The sequence below is a fragment of the Takifugu flavidus genome, chromosome 10 (genome assembly GCF_003711565.1).
Source record: "Takifugu flavidus isolate HTHZ2018 chromosome 10, ASM371156v2, whole genome shotgun sequence".
Lineage (NCBI taxonomy): Eukaryota > Metazoa > Chordata > Actinopteri > Tetraodontiformes > Tetraodontidae > Takifugu > Takifugu flavidus.
The window spans coordinates 5,044,857-5,064,927 of NC_079529.1; the positions used below are offsets into that span (position 1 = coordinate 5,044,857).

General features: G+C 40.6%; 1 protein-coding gene across 12 annotated transcripts in view; it reads left to right on the forward strand.

The window, feature by feature from the left end:
- LOC130532184 (protein MTSS 1-like) overlaps positions 1–20,071 on the forward strand; it is a 32,015-nt gene that overhangs the window by 5,282 nt on the left and 6,662 nt on the right. For 6 of the 12 annotated variants that reach the window (XM_057044595.1, XM_057044603.1, XM_057044600.1 and 3 more), the window contains exons 3-11: positions 591–664; positions 13,655–13,739; positions 14,679–14,770; positions 14,875–14,949; positions 15,069–15,131; positions 15,932–15,943; positions 18,787–18,944; positions 19,063–19,170; positions 19,355–19,452. In XM_057044595.1, coding sequence (XP_056900575.1) covers positions 591–664; positions 13,655–13,739; positions 14,679–14,770; positions 14,875–14,949; positions 15,069–15,131; positions 15,932–15,943; positions 18,787–18,944; positions 19,063–19,170; positions 19,355–19,452 — 765 coding nt within the window. The remainder of the gene's footprint in view (positions 1–590; positions 665–13,654; positions 13,740–14,678; positions 14,771–14,874; positions 14,950–15,068; positions 15,132–15,931; positions 15,944–18,786; positions 18,945–19,062; positions 19,171–19,354; positions 19,453–20,071) is intronic. The other 6 variants (XM_057044605.1, XM_057044598.1, XM_057044601.1 and 3 more) reach the window with 3 other exon arrangements.

Below are 20,071 nucleotides of genomic sequence, written 5' to 3' on the forward strand. Positions count from 1 at the left end.
TTGCCACCTAGCTGGGCAGTTTTGTGCGACAGTGAAGGAACTAATTTAAATAAACAAAGGCTACACAGACATTTAGATGCTGTTAGGACATTTTGTAATGCTATATCCTGCAGAAATATTATACATTGCGTTCTAAAGGCTTGGGAAAGCATCCATAATGACGGAGAAGGGGGATTGAGCTGTAGAAAAGAGCCCAAGCTCCTTTTCCAGAGAGTAGATCCCACCTTGATCCATTCATTGACCTCTAAGTGTGACAAACTCAAGCTCAAGAGCTGCACCGCTGAGTTGGAAGGATTCCAACAGCCTTTAAGTAATCACAAAGGCATTCCTCACACAGCAAGGCATATTTAAGTTTGAACCACTCACCCAGCCTAGTGTCTACAGCCTACATGTAACGCGTGCATGTAGTTTTCAAGTCTGAAATGCAACTCACATGCCTGCACACGTATGTTTTCATCCTACCTTGAAATAAACCCAGCATTTGTTCACTTCTCCCATTCGTTTTTACACCGTTTGTTCATAGATTACTGTGTGCTTATAAGAGTCCGACGCTAGTTTTACACTTCTTGTTTGTTACTCTTTTTTTCTAGAGCGACTGCAGTCACAGTAGCTACCTTCCTGGATGCCTTTCAGAAAGTGGCCGACCTGGCTACCAACTCAAGAGGTAGGAACGTTCAATCATAGCTTTAAAATAATGTATTTTAAAACAGAATATTTAACAGGTTTGAAACATTAATTATTGGTAAAAGGAAAACTGTCATGTGACCGTGAACTGCCATGTTTGACACAATGAGGAGTGCTGTTTGCTTTGCTGTATCCCTACAGTTATTACTCCTTTGTTACACCTCTAATCTTTATCTTAACGCAGTGCCTGTCAACTTTACGGGCTTTATCGTCATCAGACGTCTCATTCTTTTGTTTCAACTCATACAGTCGTCATGTTCACGCCCGTCATTTTTGTTGTGTAATCACTGTGGGTATTGCACAGATGTGCGTGCCTGCAGGCATGCTGGTTCCATGATAAGGTGTGGCCGGGTGCGTGGCTTTCTCAAAAGTGGAGGAAACAGTCACCTCATTAACATTAAAACTGGTCTAGAGTCGCATGAGACAGTGTTTCTAGGTTATTAAAATGTCATATTGTCACCTGATAAGCCTCCCACATACTCATGGATTCAAGGCACATTCTCTTTTTAATAGATGTTTTGAGAGGTTGAAAGCTGTTTTCAAGTATTAGAAAGATATTTTAAGTGATATTTAAGGCATAGTTTTTATTGATTAAATCCACAGATAAAGCTCCTGGAGGGTTCTGGTGACGATTGCTGTAATGACCAGTGTGTGGAGAAGGGAAAGGAAGAAATGTTCATGTATTTCTGGACGTATTGCACTAATTTATAGGACTGTGAAACCGCTGTTAAATGGGAGAATAAGCCTGGAAGGATGTTTTTCTCATTACCTCCGAAGTGAACTTGTTTTAAAGGTACTAGCAGTATGATTTTGTGGTTTGGCACACTTTCTGGTGATAAAGTATTATATGGTCTGGTTTAATAAAGATTATATATTATATTCAGGGCCAGTTTTATGAAACCAAACCTAGGTCTTGCATTTGGGCATTATGCAGGAAATACCCTGGCCGTGCCCGGCAGAGTCGTCTTACAACTGTGAAGAATTCAACTTTACCTACTGTTAATGGGGCCCACATGTTCAAGGGTTTGCTGGTTATCAGATTAGATGAGATGTCTCACTCACCTCAAGTTTAAAGCTTTTCTTTTCCTTTGTGAATGACTGTTCTGTTATTTAGTTTACAGAAAGACTAATGCAGATTATGAGATCAGCCAGTTCACTCAGCTGGCGACTACAAATCACCTGTTAGTCCTTTCATCAAAGCATCATAATGAGTGTTAACTAAAACTGGGAACACTCCAGAGGATCCCACCCTGCCACAAATGAGATAAGTTCACAAATGTCTGAAACGATGCCCCAAATGGCTGGACTGGAGCGTGGTGAACTGAATACCTCAAGTCCTCTAGTCTGTCAGACTATTTTGGTGTCAGCCTGTCCTGTTAGATGTTCTCAGATTTCTCCCTCTTTACGGTCAGAACGGGGCCTGTTGTTGGTGAAATGTCACTCTTTTCATAGTCATGTGATTGTCATTGGGACACATATGATGCCAGCACTCAACATGTCTGGTCCCTCCACTGCTCGCTTAGAGGATTTATTATTCCAAGGGAGAAAAATTACATTTGTCTTCACACCTAAAGCATCTCTGCAAAGAAATCAAAGAAATTCAGATTAAAGTGCATTTAAAAGGATCAAACAGGCTCTGGATTGCTTCCAGTTTTGTTGAGGTACGGTAACATCCAGTAACAACTTCCAGTTGAGGTACAGTAACATGAGGTGTTCCTGCGTAGATTAGAGTCACAGTCAGGCCTTACTGCAAAGTTCTTTCAAGCTATAAACTCTTTATGTTCACTTTCTCTCTTATATGATTAACAGCTATTGAAACAACAGATTTATGCACGCAGGCTAATCTGTGTTCATGCTATAATTACTGTGCGTTCTCTTCTCATGTAGGTTAAATAAAGGAACGTATTATAATCCAAATACATTTTACTGCCCTCTTATAATTATCGGGGCACTGTGGAAGGTAATTAGTTATTGATTCTCATTTCCAGGTGATCTACTGTTTACTTAACTTCCTATTAAACTTTATTGATTTATTTATACTTTAAACTTAAGCAGTTAAATAAAACTAAATACATGTCTGCTGGTGATTCCGCATTAACAGCTGAGACTGTTCCAGCCCATCCGAAAATGTCAATGTATTGGGGGAACAAAAGTAGTTTTTCACAATGGGAAACTTCCAAAAAGAGCATTATTTGGCTTCCAATAGAAATTAGGATTGGGATTAGAATTAATGCTGAAGCAAACTCTAAAGGAGAGGTTTTGCTTCTGTTCATTGAAAAGATTTGCAAAGGTAAAGTCCGGCTTACTAGTTTACAGTTGAGTGGAATAAAATACGTGGAATGCAAAGGCTTGAATGGAAGAAAGAAATGAAAAGTCTTCAGACAAGAGGCTTTATTCCCTCTGTTGTCTGTATTCATAGCCTGTTGGTAATGACATAGGAAACCAAATGCCCCAATAGTTACACGCTGACCCACAAACAGTGGTTTTTACTGTACTCCACCGTGATGTGTTCCAATTCACAAAGGAATACCCCAGATCCTTATATTCTCTCTATGGCATCTCTATAGCTTATTGATTTTACATAATCTCTATACTTTTCTTTGTGCTAATTTTCATGAGCTTCTCTTTGACTGACACCAGCAAGGTCATGGCTTTGCTTTTAATGCTATGCTAATGGACGTTGACTCATACGAGCGACTCCATCAGATCTTTAACGACAGAAGCAAAAGTGAAAGCCGTTATTCTAATACAGCTGCCTCTGCAGCTAGCTGATCCGCTTCTTATCTGCTTTATATACCTCACTATTGCAGGCTATTTTATGGCTTAAGTGATTCTTAGATATAACGTCCATCTCCTCTGCCCTTTTCCTCTTTCTCTCCTGAGCCATTCGCAGGAAGCCCCCCCCCCCCATTTAAGCCTCAGGTTGCTCAAGCTTTTTCCTGTTGACACCTCACCATTGTTTGGTGGTCAGGCTCTTTGTTTCTGCAAAGCTCTTCCCTGTAACAGTTGTTATCCAATTACATTTAAATAAATTAAAAGTCATACGTCTCCCTTTCTTTGCCATGGCAGTTTGGCTTATGGACTATAAAGGCTATTTGCCTCAACTTATAAAACGTCACAGAGCAACAGTAAATTACTTTCATTTTAGTCTTGTTCCGTTTTATATCTGCAAACCTTGAACCTTCTCACAAATGGGAAATTTGTACGTGCAGACACACCTGTTCCTTTGCCCTGTTACGACACATCACGTACACAGGTTGGCGCCTGCCTTGAAGCAGCATGACCGTATTGCCCTTTTAGCACCATCGGCTCTACTGTATATTATTAACACTCATAAATGTTTTGTGGACGACATACGAGAAATATAAAGATTCAGGAAACCGTGGAAGAAACTGTTTCCCAGCAGTGTTTTTTTTTGCAGATGGAGGTTCTTAGATCAACTCACAATTCAGTTTGACTGCAAATGAATTTGACGACATTCTTACATGTCTTGCAAATTGCCTTGGAGTATAGAATAAACTTGATAAGTGGAGTTTTGCATCATTCCTAGGGGCGAGCAGCATGAACTCCGGCCCAATTTAACATTCCTCCAAAACAGTAGGAGTCTGTTGTTAATTGTTTGCAGTACTCTCTACTTTTGTACTTTTACAGACAGGGTGAAGATAGTGCTTGGAATGCTGTAATCAACAATCAAAAGTGGTTATCCAGCAATGTAAAACAGCACAGATTTCACTGACAGGATGATGGTGGTGATGATGGTCTGCCCTCTCTGACTCCTCTTATTTTTTTGACCTTGCTTATTTTCATCATATATATCTGTACCTGAGAAAGTGTTTATTTCAACCACATTCTATCACTGCTTTCAATAAATATGTTTTTATTCTTTATTATTGTTATGCAGGTACTATTATCTGGGTAGTAAGCAGCTGTGACAACTGTTCCCAGTTATCTCTGCTTGTCACTGGTACTCTCATATTTTCAGGTTTTTCTTTTCACTCTTGCTTTACTCTTCTTTTTACTCAGACCGGAATGCAAATATTTTAGCCAATAACATGCAAAATAGCTGACAGACGTTAAATATACATGGGAAATTTAAAGACAACTCTAAAAACCATAGTCAGTAGAATGAGTTTGGAGGTTAAATGATGGCGTTTGTAGCCATGCAAAAAAAATTCTGTTACTCTTAGTCCATGACTTGGCCTTTGTTCCAGAAAACCCAAGATCCTCATCTAACCCGCGCCATTTCTAAAACGTCTCTGTCCTCCAGTTTCAGCCCAGACCTTGCCGGGCCATCTACACTTCCTGTCCAGCACAGGCCTAGACCCCATCCCATGCTGCCGTTTGCTTCTCAATCACCCCTTTATTCTCATCCGTTCACCAGGAACCCAATGTGGAAACCATTCTGATCACTAGCATCACTGATTAAACCAGTCAAATTCACTGTGTAGAACTTCAACTAATTTTTAAAGATTAAAAATGTGGCTCTTGTATTTGCTCTGAAGTGTATTTGATCATATGACCTGTACAGCCCAGTCAATACGAACTTGGGTTCATTGCGAATGTTGGTGTTAGCCGTGTTTATTCTCTGGTGTTGTTTAAACATAAAGCTGGTCAGACCAGTAAGCTTTGTGTTCGGAACACTTGACGTGCATGCAAAGCCAAATTCAAAACACGTCTTTTCAAAGGAAGTTCAGATTTCAGTCTCACTAAAGTTGATTTTGTATTTGACATCCTTTTGGTGCATATGGGGTTTAATTTGGGGCTATAACAATGCTTTCATACCTGCATCCTAAACCAAGCTTATCTGCTCCATGTCTAGACACGACTGTCCTTAAAGTACATGTGCACGTTTAATTTCATCTGTTAAGTGCACGTGCATGTACAGTAATTTGTTTACTGTAAAGCACTGTTCTGTGTGGAGGTTTTCGTATCATAAGTGTGTGTTGTGGCTGCTGGTGCTGAATGTAACTCTTTTAAAAGCTAACACTGAACACATTGACATACATAAGACGATAGCCTAACAACCAGGCTTTGACCCAACACAGGTTCCCTTTGTTCTGCTTCCATGTGCACACATTTGTACACTGGATTTCATAGAAGTGCTTTAGTGCTGCTCTGAGCGGCTGTGGTTAAAGCTCAAATCCTCCAACTCTGAAGAAGACTGAGATCGTTTCAGAGCCCTCTGCCCGAACGCCTCAGCTCTATTTGTAGGTAGACACCGTGTCAGTTTGCACAGAGCACAAAAACCTGTCCTGTCCAGTAAAGTTACGGAGTTAACAATTTTCTGTTTCATATTTTGTCCGCTCCTCTCCGCCTCCGTGTTCTCCTCTGTTCCCTTGCGTCTCGCCCCTGCTGTCAGGCCAGGTGCGTTCACAGCCAGGCCGTGACAGCAGCATCAACCCCTGTTCTGTTTATCCTCGGAAAGTTTCTGCTCGACACTCCCTCAAGGACACTGGAAAAAAAAAGAAAAGGGATATAATTGTGGCAGTAGACAGCGTTTGAAAGTCTACCCGACAGGCTGCTCTGCATTTCAGAGGTGCATGACAAGTCATTTCAGAGAAAAGAAAACACTGAACTATACATATAGAACATGTGCTGTACATCAGTGGTTAATTGTGTTTTCTTGTTGACACTATATGGGGCCAAAATAGATCCACATTTACATTAAATCACTTGTTTAAAAATAAAAACCCCATAGTGTAGCAGTGGGATAGCATCAGCAGATTGTGACTGTGGAGGTGGGCAGGTGAGCCATCTGTCACAGCTTCACCACAGAAGGTGAACTTGAACATGAAATGTTACTTCCATGACTCACTGGAAAATATCGTGATTTTCAAAAGCTCCAGTCACTCAGTAGATATACTAAATTTATCCCAGTTTAATGAAAATGATGGTTATAACCTGTCATTGACCGAGTGCATGTGTTCTTTAAATTGAATTTATGGTCTAAAATTAATCATAAAGTTGTGGTTAACGTCAGTCCATCATTCAAGTTACTTATTCAGGGAGTTGAATCAATGAGTGTCAGTGTCTGCCTTGTTCTATCAGCTCAGAGTCACTTCATAAAGCGCTCCGAATGAATGATGTGTTTGTACGAGTCTGTGTGGGGGCGTGCGGGTAGATGGATGTGGAGGGACACAAACAGCGAATGGGCCTTAACTCACTGTTGGAGAGCATAAGAGACACATGTGCACACATGCCCGCGAAAGGCACTTACGGTGGCCTTGCTGCATACAGGACAGTGTTGTTTTGTACTGCAAAAAGTCCAATCACTCGTGCGTGTCTGGTTCTAATTATCACCGCTGTCTTCGAGACTGAAGGCCCGTCTCAGCATACAGGGGAAAAGAAAGGTCACAGACACCTTCGTATAGTTTGAGAGTCATATAGTTGATGCCTTTAAGAGAACCTAGGAAACACAATGTGCCCCCTGTTTTGCCGTTAACAAGTCGATCATTCAAATGACAATTCAAATGTTGATATTTGTTTTATTGATTCTCATCTGATTTTTTTGCTCTGTAAACTTCTCTACAGACACGCAGTCGTGTCTACTTTGGTTTAAAGTCCAAAATCATTGGCACTGGCTTCAGTTTCAACATCTGCTGGAATATAAATCTTGCTGCTCATATGCTGCAGGACACACTGATCCCACAAATAAATTTCTCAGAAAGCAAAATCTGACAATTTACTTGCTTTTTTTGAGTTGGCCAGAAGGTTTGGATACTGGCTTTCCTGTCTTGGCCTCTTTAAGCGAGCTTTCAAACAAACTCTATTCTATCTCAAACTCTATTTTGCCTGGTATGTTCAGATTAAGGTGCATTTTGGGCTACAGAATGAAGTGTAGAGCCTCCACAAAGACAGCGGTCATTTTGGAAAATAAATATTTCGTCTTAAATCTGGTACTTATTTGTAGGTGACTTTTGTAGTCCACTGTCCACTCCAGCAAACTTGTTGGATTTGACACAGAACACAACATGTTGATTCATTTTTGTGGCTGCTCTTATACCAGAATACAGCCCTAATTAGCCCTATCATAGCACCTGTGAGATAAGATAAGTGATTATCAGCCGCATGTGTCATTCGTTGTATCACTCCCACAACACAACCTAATTTATACTGAAATACTTTGAGACGTTACCTTTGAGCTGTTATTGCAGTCATGTATAGCGTGACATTTTTTAGTATTCGTATTTGTCACATTTCAAACATATTCTTCACTGTATGTGTCCGCCATGCTTAAACTGAGTACACAAGGTCTGGTTTCACATTTTTTTTAATTATATAACTCCAAACCCACGACTCAAACTTTCATTTATTTTGCTATTCTAAGGTTATTTCATTATTGCATTGGAAACATGAACTTCTGTTCTCATTGTGAATAATTAACCATGACATCAGACTTTTCCTGGTTCTGTACTAATGCTGACTCAACACTGATCTACCAGGGTCTAATTTTTGGAGTAAATTTAAAAAGTGTGTTTTAACTTTGTGCAGACTGTGGTTGATGGATTCAACGTCCAGTTGCGTTTATCATAGCTCCCGTGTTTCGCTTCAACATGCTACCAAAAAAGGAGGGCCGTACTTGGTGAGACAACTGTGGATTTAGATCCCAGTAAAGCCTTTCTCTCTATGTGTCTGTGGATTTTGTGTTTCAGTCCATAAACCAAGATTAGAGAAAGTGGGGCAGCAGAGCCCTGAAAGAGCAAGTGCGAGCTGGGGTAATCTATTCTGCCTCTCAGCCGCTCTTCCTCTCATTGTTTATCTAATAATATGCTTAACAGCACAGTCAGAGACACCCTGCGTGCTTTTACTGCTAAGATTAACAATGTTTGCCATGACATTTGTCAGCGGGAGAGTGGTTTTGTGACAAACAAAATTGAGGTTAATAAAGTCCTCTTTCACACACGCAACAATTCCAGGCAAATGATTTGAAACACATTCCCAGTTGTCATTTTCCTGTTCACTTAAGCAGGTCTATTATTCGATTATACACATTTTATATTGCAAATTGTGTTGTCGTGGTCTGCATAAACTAGTTATTTCTCCATAATATGTCATAATTTTATTATTGGTCTTCAACAATAAATATCACCCTTCTTTTTTCCCTAGAGTTTCATTCAAATAGTGTATGTCCTGTCCATCTTGCACTTTCCCATGGGATATTTCCCGCTTGTCTTTGCGCATTTATTTTTGTCTTGCCTCTGACCGCTCACTGAACTAGCCGACCGCTTACGGACTGGATTAACTCAGGCACCGTGTTAACTCTGAGACATCGCTCGTGAGGATCTGGAGCAGAGAGCTGAACCAGTGCTGAAAGAACGGAGAGAGAGAGAAACTAGACTGAGCACAGAAACATCGGGGTATTTCAATGGAGACCTAGATCAGAGAACAGCTTAAAAAAATCAAAGGAATACAGTAGAATTAAGCAACGGGGGGTGTTAAACATCTCACTGACCTAGATTTGCAATGCAATCGTCTGCCAGTATGTGCGGTATGACCGTGCACTTTAATAGTACAGTAAGATCGTTAGCATTAATTATTATTGATTCTGTTGACTGTTGGCTAGCATAGGAGTCCAACCTCACAGTGCATTACTATTTACTTTCTACATTCATTGTACAGTTGTTCTACTTGATGGAATTGGTCATGTGGTGGCGTCTACCTCCACCCTCGAGGCACCAATATGTTTGATTCTCTAATTAAGTTTAAAAATAAAATGGCTGGTCGGAATTTCTGTGGTACCTTGATTATTCTACATCCTTTAATACCACATTGTTGTTAGACAGAAGAGGTAAAAAAAAGGGGAAGATTGAGAAAGAGCTCAGTAAACATTTAAATAAGTGAGCACGTGTGTTTGTTCACCCTCTCTTCTTATTTAGCTGCAGTCTCATTAACATATACGCAACAGAACCGCACCAAGGTGAAACATTTGGCCTCTCACATGACTGCTCATTATCATCTAAACCATCTTCTCCCAATTAACCCATTTTGCACATTTACTCCCATGTAGATTTAAACCCCTATACTCCTCAGCGTCTCCCCACATTCACTGTCTAGTGCACCTTTGTCCTGTTGTTGACATCAGCTGTGTGTCCACAGATTAGATTATGAGAGTGTCGCAGGGAAGGACGAGCGAACTGAAAGATTGAATCGGAAAGAGGAGAGGAGAGTGGGCAGATGCAGCCTTCAGGAGAGGAGAGCTGGGTAATGACAAGTGCTGAATGGTGTTCAGGCATTACTATTCTGGATGCATTTTACTGCATTGCAGTGGCACACTGACACACATTCCCAACTGCACATTAACAGGATTCAGCATTTCGTTTGTTCATTTTCCCGTGGTGTACATTATCAAATCCCTGCGTGCGTTGATGAATACTGTCAGTAAGTGCCCGTGAGCCATATGCTCAACGACACTCAGATGTCAGCCTGCAGTTGTTTTAGCATCCCTTTTGAATATGCGAATCGTCCACAAACAGCATAATGGGCCTAAACTTGGCTTATGATCCACCCTACCCCTCTGACTTCCTCCCAGCTCTCGTTCTTTCACTCAGTGGTATAATGCTGTTTACTGTATTGTATGCAGAGCTGTTAATCTGCAAATGACTGAAGGTGACACTCTAAATCAGCAACGACTGAGCATCCTTAAATTCTGTTTGGGTTGTAACATAAACTGGTTGTTGTCGTGCGTTGAGAGGATTATGTATTTCTGTGTTTTTCATCGTGCCAGAAAACACCTGTCAGGCTCCTTTGAGCCTGAAATCTTTCATGATAATTGAACACAATGTTGACAGAGCTTAACTGGGAATCTGTGGGTTTGATATCTCGATACATAATAACTGGAGTATTTGGGTATTCTGTCACGGGGCTTCTGTCAGTTGCCTCCCCTAATAAGCTCTCACAACTTTAATCTGTCTCCTCTTTTCTTTCAACTCCCTACCTCATTTTATTTTGCGTCTCAGTTTTAGCCGACAGCTGGTTGGTGCTGCAGTCAGACAGTCCGGAGCGTTTTAGCGTCAGCAATGCAGCAGGTGCACCAGAGTTTGTTCACCAGTGCGTCTGCATGTGTTGGTGGGCCCAGACCAGAGTTGCTGACTCTGTTGTGGATCTGTGAAGGAAGACGGGGTAAAAGAGACGTCCCGACTATCTGTCGGCAACTGATGATGAAATAGGAGGTGGGCGCAGTTCAGAAGGAGGTCAGGACCTTGATTGGAGACTACTATAATTATAATGCATAAACAGTATACTGTGGCATATTTATTGATACCTTCTAGACTTACTGCTCCGCTTCTTATATTTGATTTAGATGCATTTTCTATAAATACAGCCGAGGCTTTCAGGAATTTAACAAACAACCAATGTCAAAAATATAAATCAGTCAATGAAATCCAAGCAGACTGTGTCTGCGCTATGTGGGTGGCTCCATCTGGGAATGCCAACTGTTCAGCTTGTGTATGTGTGTGACTGCGTGCACACACAGTCAAAAGCAAATGTTACATGGGCACCATAAAAACAGGTGTTAAACAATAAAAATAAGTGAAATGATGGTTGTTTTTTTTGGAATAATTTTCTGCAGCAATTAAGCGCATGATACTTTTCCTATTTTCTTACCGTCGTCCATTTGGTTATGTGCTTGTGTGTTGATATTTGGCTGTACGATTCCACTCTCTTATCAGTGTAACCACTGGCCCGTGCAGCAGCCATCTGGTGCCCATATAGGCGGTTTTAGCCAGCAAGCCCGTCTGATCTCCATTTTAAAATTACCCAGGCTAAATCACTCTTCCTTTCATTCCTTCCTTGCCACTCCCTCCATTCCTTTTCTGTTACATCCCTCACTCACTCGTGTGTCTTTTCTTGTCTTCGTACCATTCCAGCCACTTTTAATCACAAGCTGATTCTCGTACGACTGTAATTCTATAGCGTATACTATGTTGAGTCACTAATCCAGAAAATTACCATGGTTTTGATCCTTTTGATCTGTCCTGTAGTAACAATATTAAATCTGACTCCTCGGTTAACATCTTGTCAGAGAAGGATGGAACAATAGTTTGAAGAGTGAAGCTAAAGTTTGAGGTAGAATTCAAATTCCAGCTGGTGCAAAATCTTACCTTTATTCATTATTGAAATGGGACAGGTTTCCACATGCTCACATGTTTTGATGGTTTGGTGCAGTGAGAGCCTGAGGAGCTTTTTGTATTATGTTTCTAATATTTTGAAAGAGCGGTGGATTAAAAGTCTGAAGTTTCAGAGTTCTGTCACACTGACATTTGCAGGTTGAGACAGTGAACAGTTAACTGTGAGATGTACCTCCAAAGTTGCTGTTTTGCATTTGTAACATTGTGCTTGCATAATAAGAGCCGCACCCAGTTTCTGCTGGAGAAGTAAAAAGTCAAAGCCAAGAGAAAACGTGAAAGTCAGGGTTTTTAAATAAAGGGTTCCATCACATACACCACGAGAAAAAAAAATCAGTCATTCCTTGCTAGTGTTTTGGACTACGTAGGTGTTGGTTGGGCAGGAATCCTTCACCCTTTTCTACTGGCCGTTAAATATGCTGGTACACACAGGCAGAGTAGTGGTTTGGTTTGACAGCGAAGCAACCGACGCTTCTCTGTGTGGCAGACAACTGTGACGACTACCTATTTTTGTTAAGTGGCACCTTGATGCTAGATAAAGTAGACAGTGTGAGGTACCAGCTGGTTTATCCTCAAACAAAATGTAATTCTCAAACCCACTTTGTCTGCATAAACAGGAGACACAGAACCTAAAACCTTTTTTTTGCCAATATTCTAAGTAGGCAGTAATAAATAAATAAATGGATGAAATACCTGCCAAACAGCCTGCTACAATAAAGTGCTGAGCTGCACTTGGCCAGTCAGAAGTGAGGTTTGAGATGCTTGGACGCTCTGACACTGACAATTCTGACCAGATGGGTACGATATATAGCTCTCATGAAATTATATGTTTGCCAGCTGTGTGGCCTCCACATGGCATAGCAGCATCTTTCAGCCACACCCTCTAATATAGCAGACATATGTTGATAGATGGATGATAAGATAACAAAAACAACTCCCCATGTAGGCAAACATGCATTATGCTGAACAGAAAGGTCGCAAGTGGCTTGTGGAGGCCACAACCTTGCTAATCAATAATGGGTACACATGGGTGAAAGGAGAATGGGGTAATGACAGAATAGAGGGGCGCAATCGAGGTCATTTGGGCGAGAATAAATCAGACTTTGTAACAGTTAAATTATTCTTCATCGCTGTCAAATCACTTGATTCTATTTCTCTCACAAATTTCATCTTTTTAGATTTTGCGCTTATTAGGACCTCACACGCAACCTCACACAGCCTCCTGCCTCAGTCCCGCAGGAAACCAGGCAGCCACGAAGCAGACAGACAGTAGAGTGTGTCTGTCGAGTCCCCTGCTTGACGTTCCCGCCTGAGGCTTTGTGTGGACAGATAGTTAGCTTGTGTGGAGGGAACTGACATAAGCCTCAAGCTAACTTACAATGTCCCAGCAACAATTCAGTTTTCTGCTGATCACCCCACTATTCAGCCCTAATTGGGCCACGGACAGCATGTTTCAAATGTGTTTTATTTAAAGATGCACAATATTTGAAACATTTATATAATTTACCTTCATTTCTAAAACTAGCACACAGGCAGTAAACATGGATGGTGTTACTGTAATAGCTGATGTGTGCCAGTATAAGAGCTAAATTACATGAGCATTAATATTATAATATTCCAAAGATCACACTTTGTGTTTCTAAGTAAATTTAGTTAAATATTCATTATGAAAAGAGGTGAGTTCACTTTCTTTCGTTTATTAATTACTTTGGAAGACTCGTATCTTTTATAACATCCTGTCGTTACAGTTGAACTGGAGTTGCTGATACAATTTTGGTTAAATATTTAAGAATGTGCTTTTGGTGCATATCAGAGAATTCAACAGTGTTTTTTTTGTCTTTCAGGTGGTACCAGAGACATCGGATCAGCGCTGACCAGGATGTGTATGAGACACCGCAGCATAGAAGCTAAACTGAAACAGTTCTCCATGTAAGCAGCACTCAGTCATTTATCTCCATTCATTTATTAAAAGTCATATGTTTCACATTTTCTGAAACCTTTTTGGGATGAAGAAAGAGGTTCAGTGTACAGATTCCACTGTTCCCCATGGTCTCCATTGATTTATTGTTTCTGAAATTGTACTTAACATACATTAATGCCGATTCCTTAATTTTTTTCATGGTATAATCTGTGTCCTGACATTTTATGTAAGTGGGTAAGAATGCCCCGTTGTCAGGGCACGCTGCAAAAGAGCCGATTTGTCTGGTAACACAAGTATCTGTACTGTTTCAGTGTATTACCCATTACACCCCCGGCCCCTGCTCTCGGGTGGCATTTCAGTAGAGATTCCATGCAGATCTCCATAGCAGGGGCTATGTCCAGGGGGATGTTGTCACCACGCATACACACAGGCGGGCATACACACGCACACTCACACACACACAGAGTGCCTGCAAGAGACATGAAATACATGTCTACCAGAGGGGTCAGTCTAATTTTAGTGTCATGTAATAAGCCTGCAGCTGCCCACACCTCACACTCACAACTTCTTAAACACGTTCACGCGTGCAAAACGGGCACAGTTGAGTAATGACTGACAGACATGACTGCACAAGCTTCTTAAACTAACACCCAGACACAGTTTTGTTTTGTCCTTTTCTTTCTGTCCATTAATGATTGACCAAAAACCACAGTGTGTGTTGACCGAAAGGCCAAGGAGAAATGATGTTTTGTCTGGAACTCTGTCTGGAACTCTAAAAACCAATAAGAAGTTTAATTTATTTTAAAGAATACATTGTGTCACCACGATTTGTCAGACATTTTTCAGTCCTAAAAGGTTTCTTGTCCATGATTTCTGCTTGGATTCTATTTTATCGTTTTTGTTAGAGAATTTAAAAGGTATAGATAAAGATTCAACTTTTCCTACAGAACCTTCATGGAAGGACTGATCAATCCTCTGCAGGAACAGCTAGAGGAGTGGAAAAGAGGCGTCAATACTTTGGACAAAGACTACGCTAAAGGTAAGACAAATAATTATTTTTAAATCTTGCCCTTTCTGATTAGCTCATATATGTACCACGACACCAAGACATAGTATTTACGCACGTATTGTAATCTTTCACAGAGTTCAAAAAGGCCCGACAGGAAATAAAGAAGAAGTCCTCAGACACGCTGAAACTTCAGAAGAAGGCCAAAAAAGGTATTTATATCCCAAACCTGCAGAAATTCATAAGAGACCAGTTCGACTGGTGCATAGAAACAACAGGAGTGTTGCCATATGTACTAACTTATATTTGTTTTGCCCCTGTAACATTATAGACATCTTTAATGACCAGAAGTACCGTCTCCTGAAAGAAGTCAAAGATAACATATCTGCTTCAGGTTGTTGTCCTAGAATCGTTCAGTTTTAGGCAAATGAGTGATTTAAATTTTTTAAAAAAATCATGAGTTAATCACACAGAATCAAGTAAAAATGTTTTGATTTATGCATTTTTTACATTACTGTCAAATTCCAGGGAATGATCGTTGCAGCCGTCTAATTACTCAAACCGTTGTAAAAATTCTCTTTAAGCTTGAAGAAATATATCAACGTTGTGTTTGTGACATTTTTGCGAGACAGCAGGGACGTGTTTGTCCTTTCTGATGAGACTTGTGTGGATCTGGTTAGGCCAAACATTACCTTACTTGGTGTACTCCCACTGAGAGGGCAGCAGACTTTTCCATCTCCAGCTCTCTTGGCTCTGCTTCTACATACACATTCACCTACCTCAAGAAAAAAACACACACACACAAAAAAGGCACGAGGTGAAGGTGCTTCCACACTGTTTTGGTTTGTTGATATTTTCCCATTTTGAATTAGTACCTGGTTGACAGGTGTTTTTGAGAGAAGGTCAGTAGTTCTTCTTCTTAAGCACTAAATCTAACTTGACACTGCAGCTCCTGATGATTCATGTTGCTCTAGTGGACAGGAGTTCACAGCATTCATGATCTACATACACAGAAATGTATATTTTCTGTGATTGTATCTGTAAAAGAACTGTGGTGCATCAGCACAGTCCTGCTGTTCTTTTCATGTCAACACTCATTTAGAGTTTAGTGCTGGCACTCTTTCAGTTAACTCGGATTTTTTTTCCCTCTCTCGCTGCCCAAACATGGTTCCCTCTTTTTATGCTGCACTGCAGCTGATAATATGGGTAAGTCAGTTTGTGGAGTAGAACCTCTGTCCACATTGTTGCATCTGCAATAATGTTTTACCCAAAACCCTGCTTGCACTGTGGAGAAGCCATCGTGTATTTGGCCACCTTCAAGTAAACAGCTGCTAAATATTTGCATGTTCAGTCTCTCTCCATATGTATGGCATTCATTGTTTATTATTATTAGGAACTATTCTCACATTAAGATGTAAAGCTTGTGGTAAAAAGATGATGACAGTGCTGAGACACAGTATGGTCATTTTTAATGCACTGACAAATTTCTGTTTTACTCTCTCTCTCTCTCTCTCTCTCTCTCTCTCTCTCTGATCATGGCTGATTATGATACTGATGCCAATCTAATTTAATTTTGCTTGACAAACATCCATCCATCACGAATCAAATATAACTTTTGTTTAAATGGCAAGAGTGTCACCAAATTGGCTCAAACTGAGTATTTAGTCGACCGCCGTCTTCACACTACCCACAGGAAAACAATTACCATGACAACTCCAGGCAAGAGGGCCATCTGTCTACTTGTTTGTTGATGTTTGATGTGTGTCCTGCAAGAGTGTTAATCTGACCTGAGACCCCAGTCTGGCTAAGAATCAGCCTGTGACCTCCACCTAAAGCAATCAGCGGTCATGTGAAAGCTGGAGCTCGTGCACACGTGTAACAACAGTTCGGCCCAGCTGAGTTAGGAAAAACAACACAGAAAGAGCGGTATGATTTCAAAAACGAAGCACAGTTCATCGGAAAGTAAAAAACGAACGTATGAGCTTAAACTGGAAATAGAGTAGACATCCATACTCATGCACACACGGTAACTGAAGTTAAGAGCTTCGTCACTTATCAGATCAATGCTATTTTATTCTCACATGAGCTATAATTGTCTAAAAAAGGCTTGTGAATTATGTTTAAGGGTGGATGTGTTTAGAGTGTTTTCAGCACTCCACGACCTCCAGTGAACCTCAGTGTTTGTCTTTGGTTCATGAGATAAAGGAAGCAGTAATCACGGCCCTGTCATTCACATAATTGCTCAAGCACAAATGTTAAAGTCATGGTGCAGACACTAGGAATGTGGACAAACTGAGGAAGGGCCCATAGGAGGAACAAGGTTGTAACATAACAGACACTAACAATCTCAGCTCACCACAACTTCACTGTTCACGCCCGAATATACAGTCCTCCTCGTTCCTCGTTCATTTGATTCCACAGAAAGATTATATCTCTCTAAAATAACCTAAGTGGACAGAAATGGCCACGCTGACAGGTTAGCTGGTAATATAAGACTGACCGGTTTACTACCAGTAAGAATTAACAAAGCGGCAAATTTTAATATTTGGCTATAAATCTCTCTCAGATGAATGACTTCAACTTGCATTAGCATCTTTCCGAAGCCACCGCAGTTATTTAGATTATGTTCTGCCAAGACTGTGAAGTAGTGGGAGAAAACCAGAATCCAGAATGTGCTTGGGTTTAATGTATGCCAGGCAGACACCACAGCATCCCCAGACTTTATATTTTGAAAGCGACTTCTCAACAATGAGATCAGTTACAGTTTTAAGTGTTTTTATTCGCCTTAAAACAGACTGAGAGAAAACAGCTGTGACGCTGAGCCTCGGAGTATTCATAGTGATTAGAAAGTGGAGTTTTTCTTAGGCAAGGTGCTTTAATTTACGCAACAAACGCTTTCATTTGTTTCTCTAGTGATCACATAACTTTGTCTCTAGCTAATAATTGCATTTAGAATGTAATTCCCAGTTTACAATTCTTTGGCAAACGGAACGAATAAAGGCTAATTTCCTCTGGAGAGAAGTAGATAAACAGTGTTTGACCCTGCAGTGGAAACCAGACTAATGACTGAAGCCTGTCTAGCCCGTCTGGCCGCCTAAAGCCCGTACAGTGTAACTGTATACGTCTCCTCTTATGATGACTTTGAATCTTTATGAGACTGAAAATACATACAGCATTTTGGATTTACCAGTCTTAGGACAATCTAGTTCATCATTGTAGCCACTGCGTAATACGCTCTGACACAGGGGGGCTTCTGTGTTTATGCTATTAAAGCAGCCTTCACTCATACTCATGTAGCAGGTTTGTCTTTTAAACATTTTAGTTTACTGACGGAAAGAAGGCAGTAGAGTCCCATAGAATCAGCTGTATATGCTATAAACGATGAGCTGCCAGTGTGACAGACACCATAGAGGTTTAACCTTGCTGTGTTTAAGTCAGGCCTGTGTTCTTTATGTTGGTGTTTAAGTGTAGTTTGAGTGGATAGAGAGGTTTTTGAGGTTCTTCGTGTGTTATCTTGGGCAGTCGCCAGACTTACTGCCTCCCTAAAGAACTCAAGAGAACTTGAATCTTCTTCAGGCTACCTCCTTAGAGATACCCTGTACATTTGTCATTACTGGATAGACACAAGCGCACACGCTGTTTGACAGTGGGGCGATAGTCAAAACTTATTTTTGGCTATCTTGACACGATAAAGAGACATTTCCCAGGACAAGTACTACGTGATAGCCCTCTCACCACCTTTGACAAAGAGTCAGCAAACACTATCGTGACTCAAGTGGCCCTTTGTGTGAAGAAGATGGCTGAAAAATAAGACAATAGAGAGGATGTACACAGTCAAGGGAGGGTTTGAGCTGCCAGGTTAAATAAACAACAGAGCCACAAGCAATGACACCTAATTTCCCTCATCACTGCTATAAATGATCATATTTATGTGCAGTTCATGCATGTTAAAGTGGGCCCACTATCCCTTCAGCATATGTGGTGAGGGGGTGAGACATGGTGTAGTCTTGTGTAAGTTGTTTAACATGTGTGTGTTCTCTTTCTTGAAGGTCGCGGTGATATCCAGCCCCAGCTGGACAGTGCCATGCAGGATGTCAGCGATAAGTTCATTCTGCTGGAAGAGACAGAGAAGCAAGCCCTCAGGAAGGCTCTTATAGAACACAGACAGAGAATCTGCTGCTTTGTAACCATGTTGCGACCTGTCGTGGTGAGTAAAGCAGCCAAGAATGAAGAAATGCTTCCATATATTGCTGAGACTGCAATAAGGAAAGGTGATGATAGTGTTTTCACCCATATCACTTTTAAATTGTTCTTTTTTCTTTTAGGATGAGGAAATTTCTTTGTTGGGAGAGGTCACCCACCTCCAGGCAATCTCTGATGACCTTAAAGCGTTGACCTCTGACCCACACAAGCTTCCCCCTGCTAGCGAGCAGGTGAGGGAAAAAATACGGGATAAAGCAGGCTGTGGATATTAACAGGAAAATTTCTTTCACCTCAGCTTGTAACAATTTTTTTTTGTTGATTTCATAAAATTAACTCTAGGTTTTTTCCTTGCATTTCCTCATCAGAAGTGCAACTAAAAAGAGCTAAAAGTCTAAATTTTGCCCTCCCTCTCAGGTGATCTTAGATTTGAAGAGCTCAGATTATGGCTGGTCATATCAAACTCCGCCATCATCCCCGAGCACCACCATGTCCAGGAAATCCAGCATGTGCAGGTATAATCCCAGAGTAAACGATGCTTCCAGCAAATAAAAATCTGCCTTACAAATGCGCGTATAGCTCTATAGCATTATATTAAATTTTAAAATAAATTCAACACGATAGCTCTGTTTCACGTTACATAATGTGGTTGTATAATAGGCATTACAGGTTTCTACATTTGCATTTATTTATTTTAATGGCGAAATCTGCCATTGCTAAACCAGATGAATACAAATATTAGCATAGTGGGAGTGAACAGTTTTGTTTTCTAGTGTACTGCTGCCATCTAGTGGCCACTTCTTGGTCGCTAATAAATTTACATCCCTAAAGAAATACAATTGTGGTGCTAAAATAAGCACGCGTCTATTAAATACTTGGATAAAAAGTGCTGTTCAGACCATATTTCCCATCCTCTGCCCTCCTGCTCCTGCCTTTGTGTCTTCCAATGATTTATTTCCGAAATGCTTTGGTGAAAAAAGGTGTTTAATTTCAGGGTTTTGTGCTAGGACAATTTTCTCTTCTAAAATCAACTTGTGGGTGTGCCTCCTCTGATTAAATCCTGATTTAATATTACTTGTAAACTGAAGATGTTAAAAGGATGCATATGTGTTTTATACCCATCCTTGTGTGTAA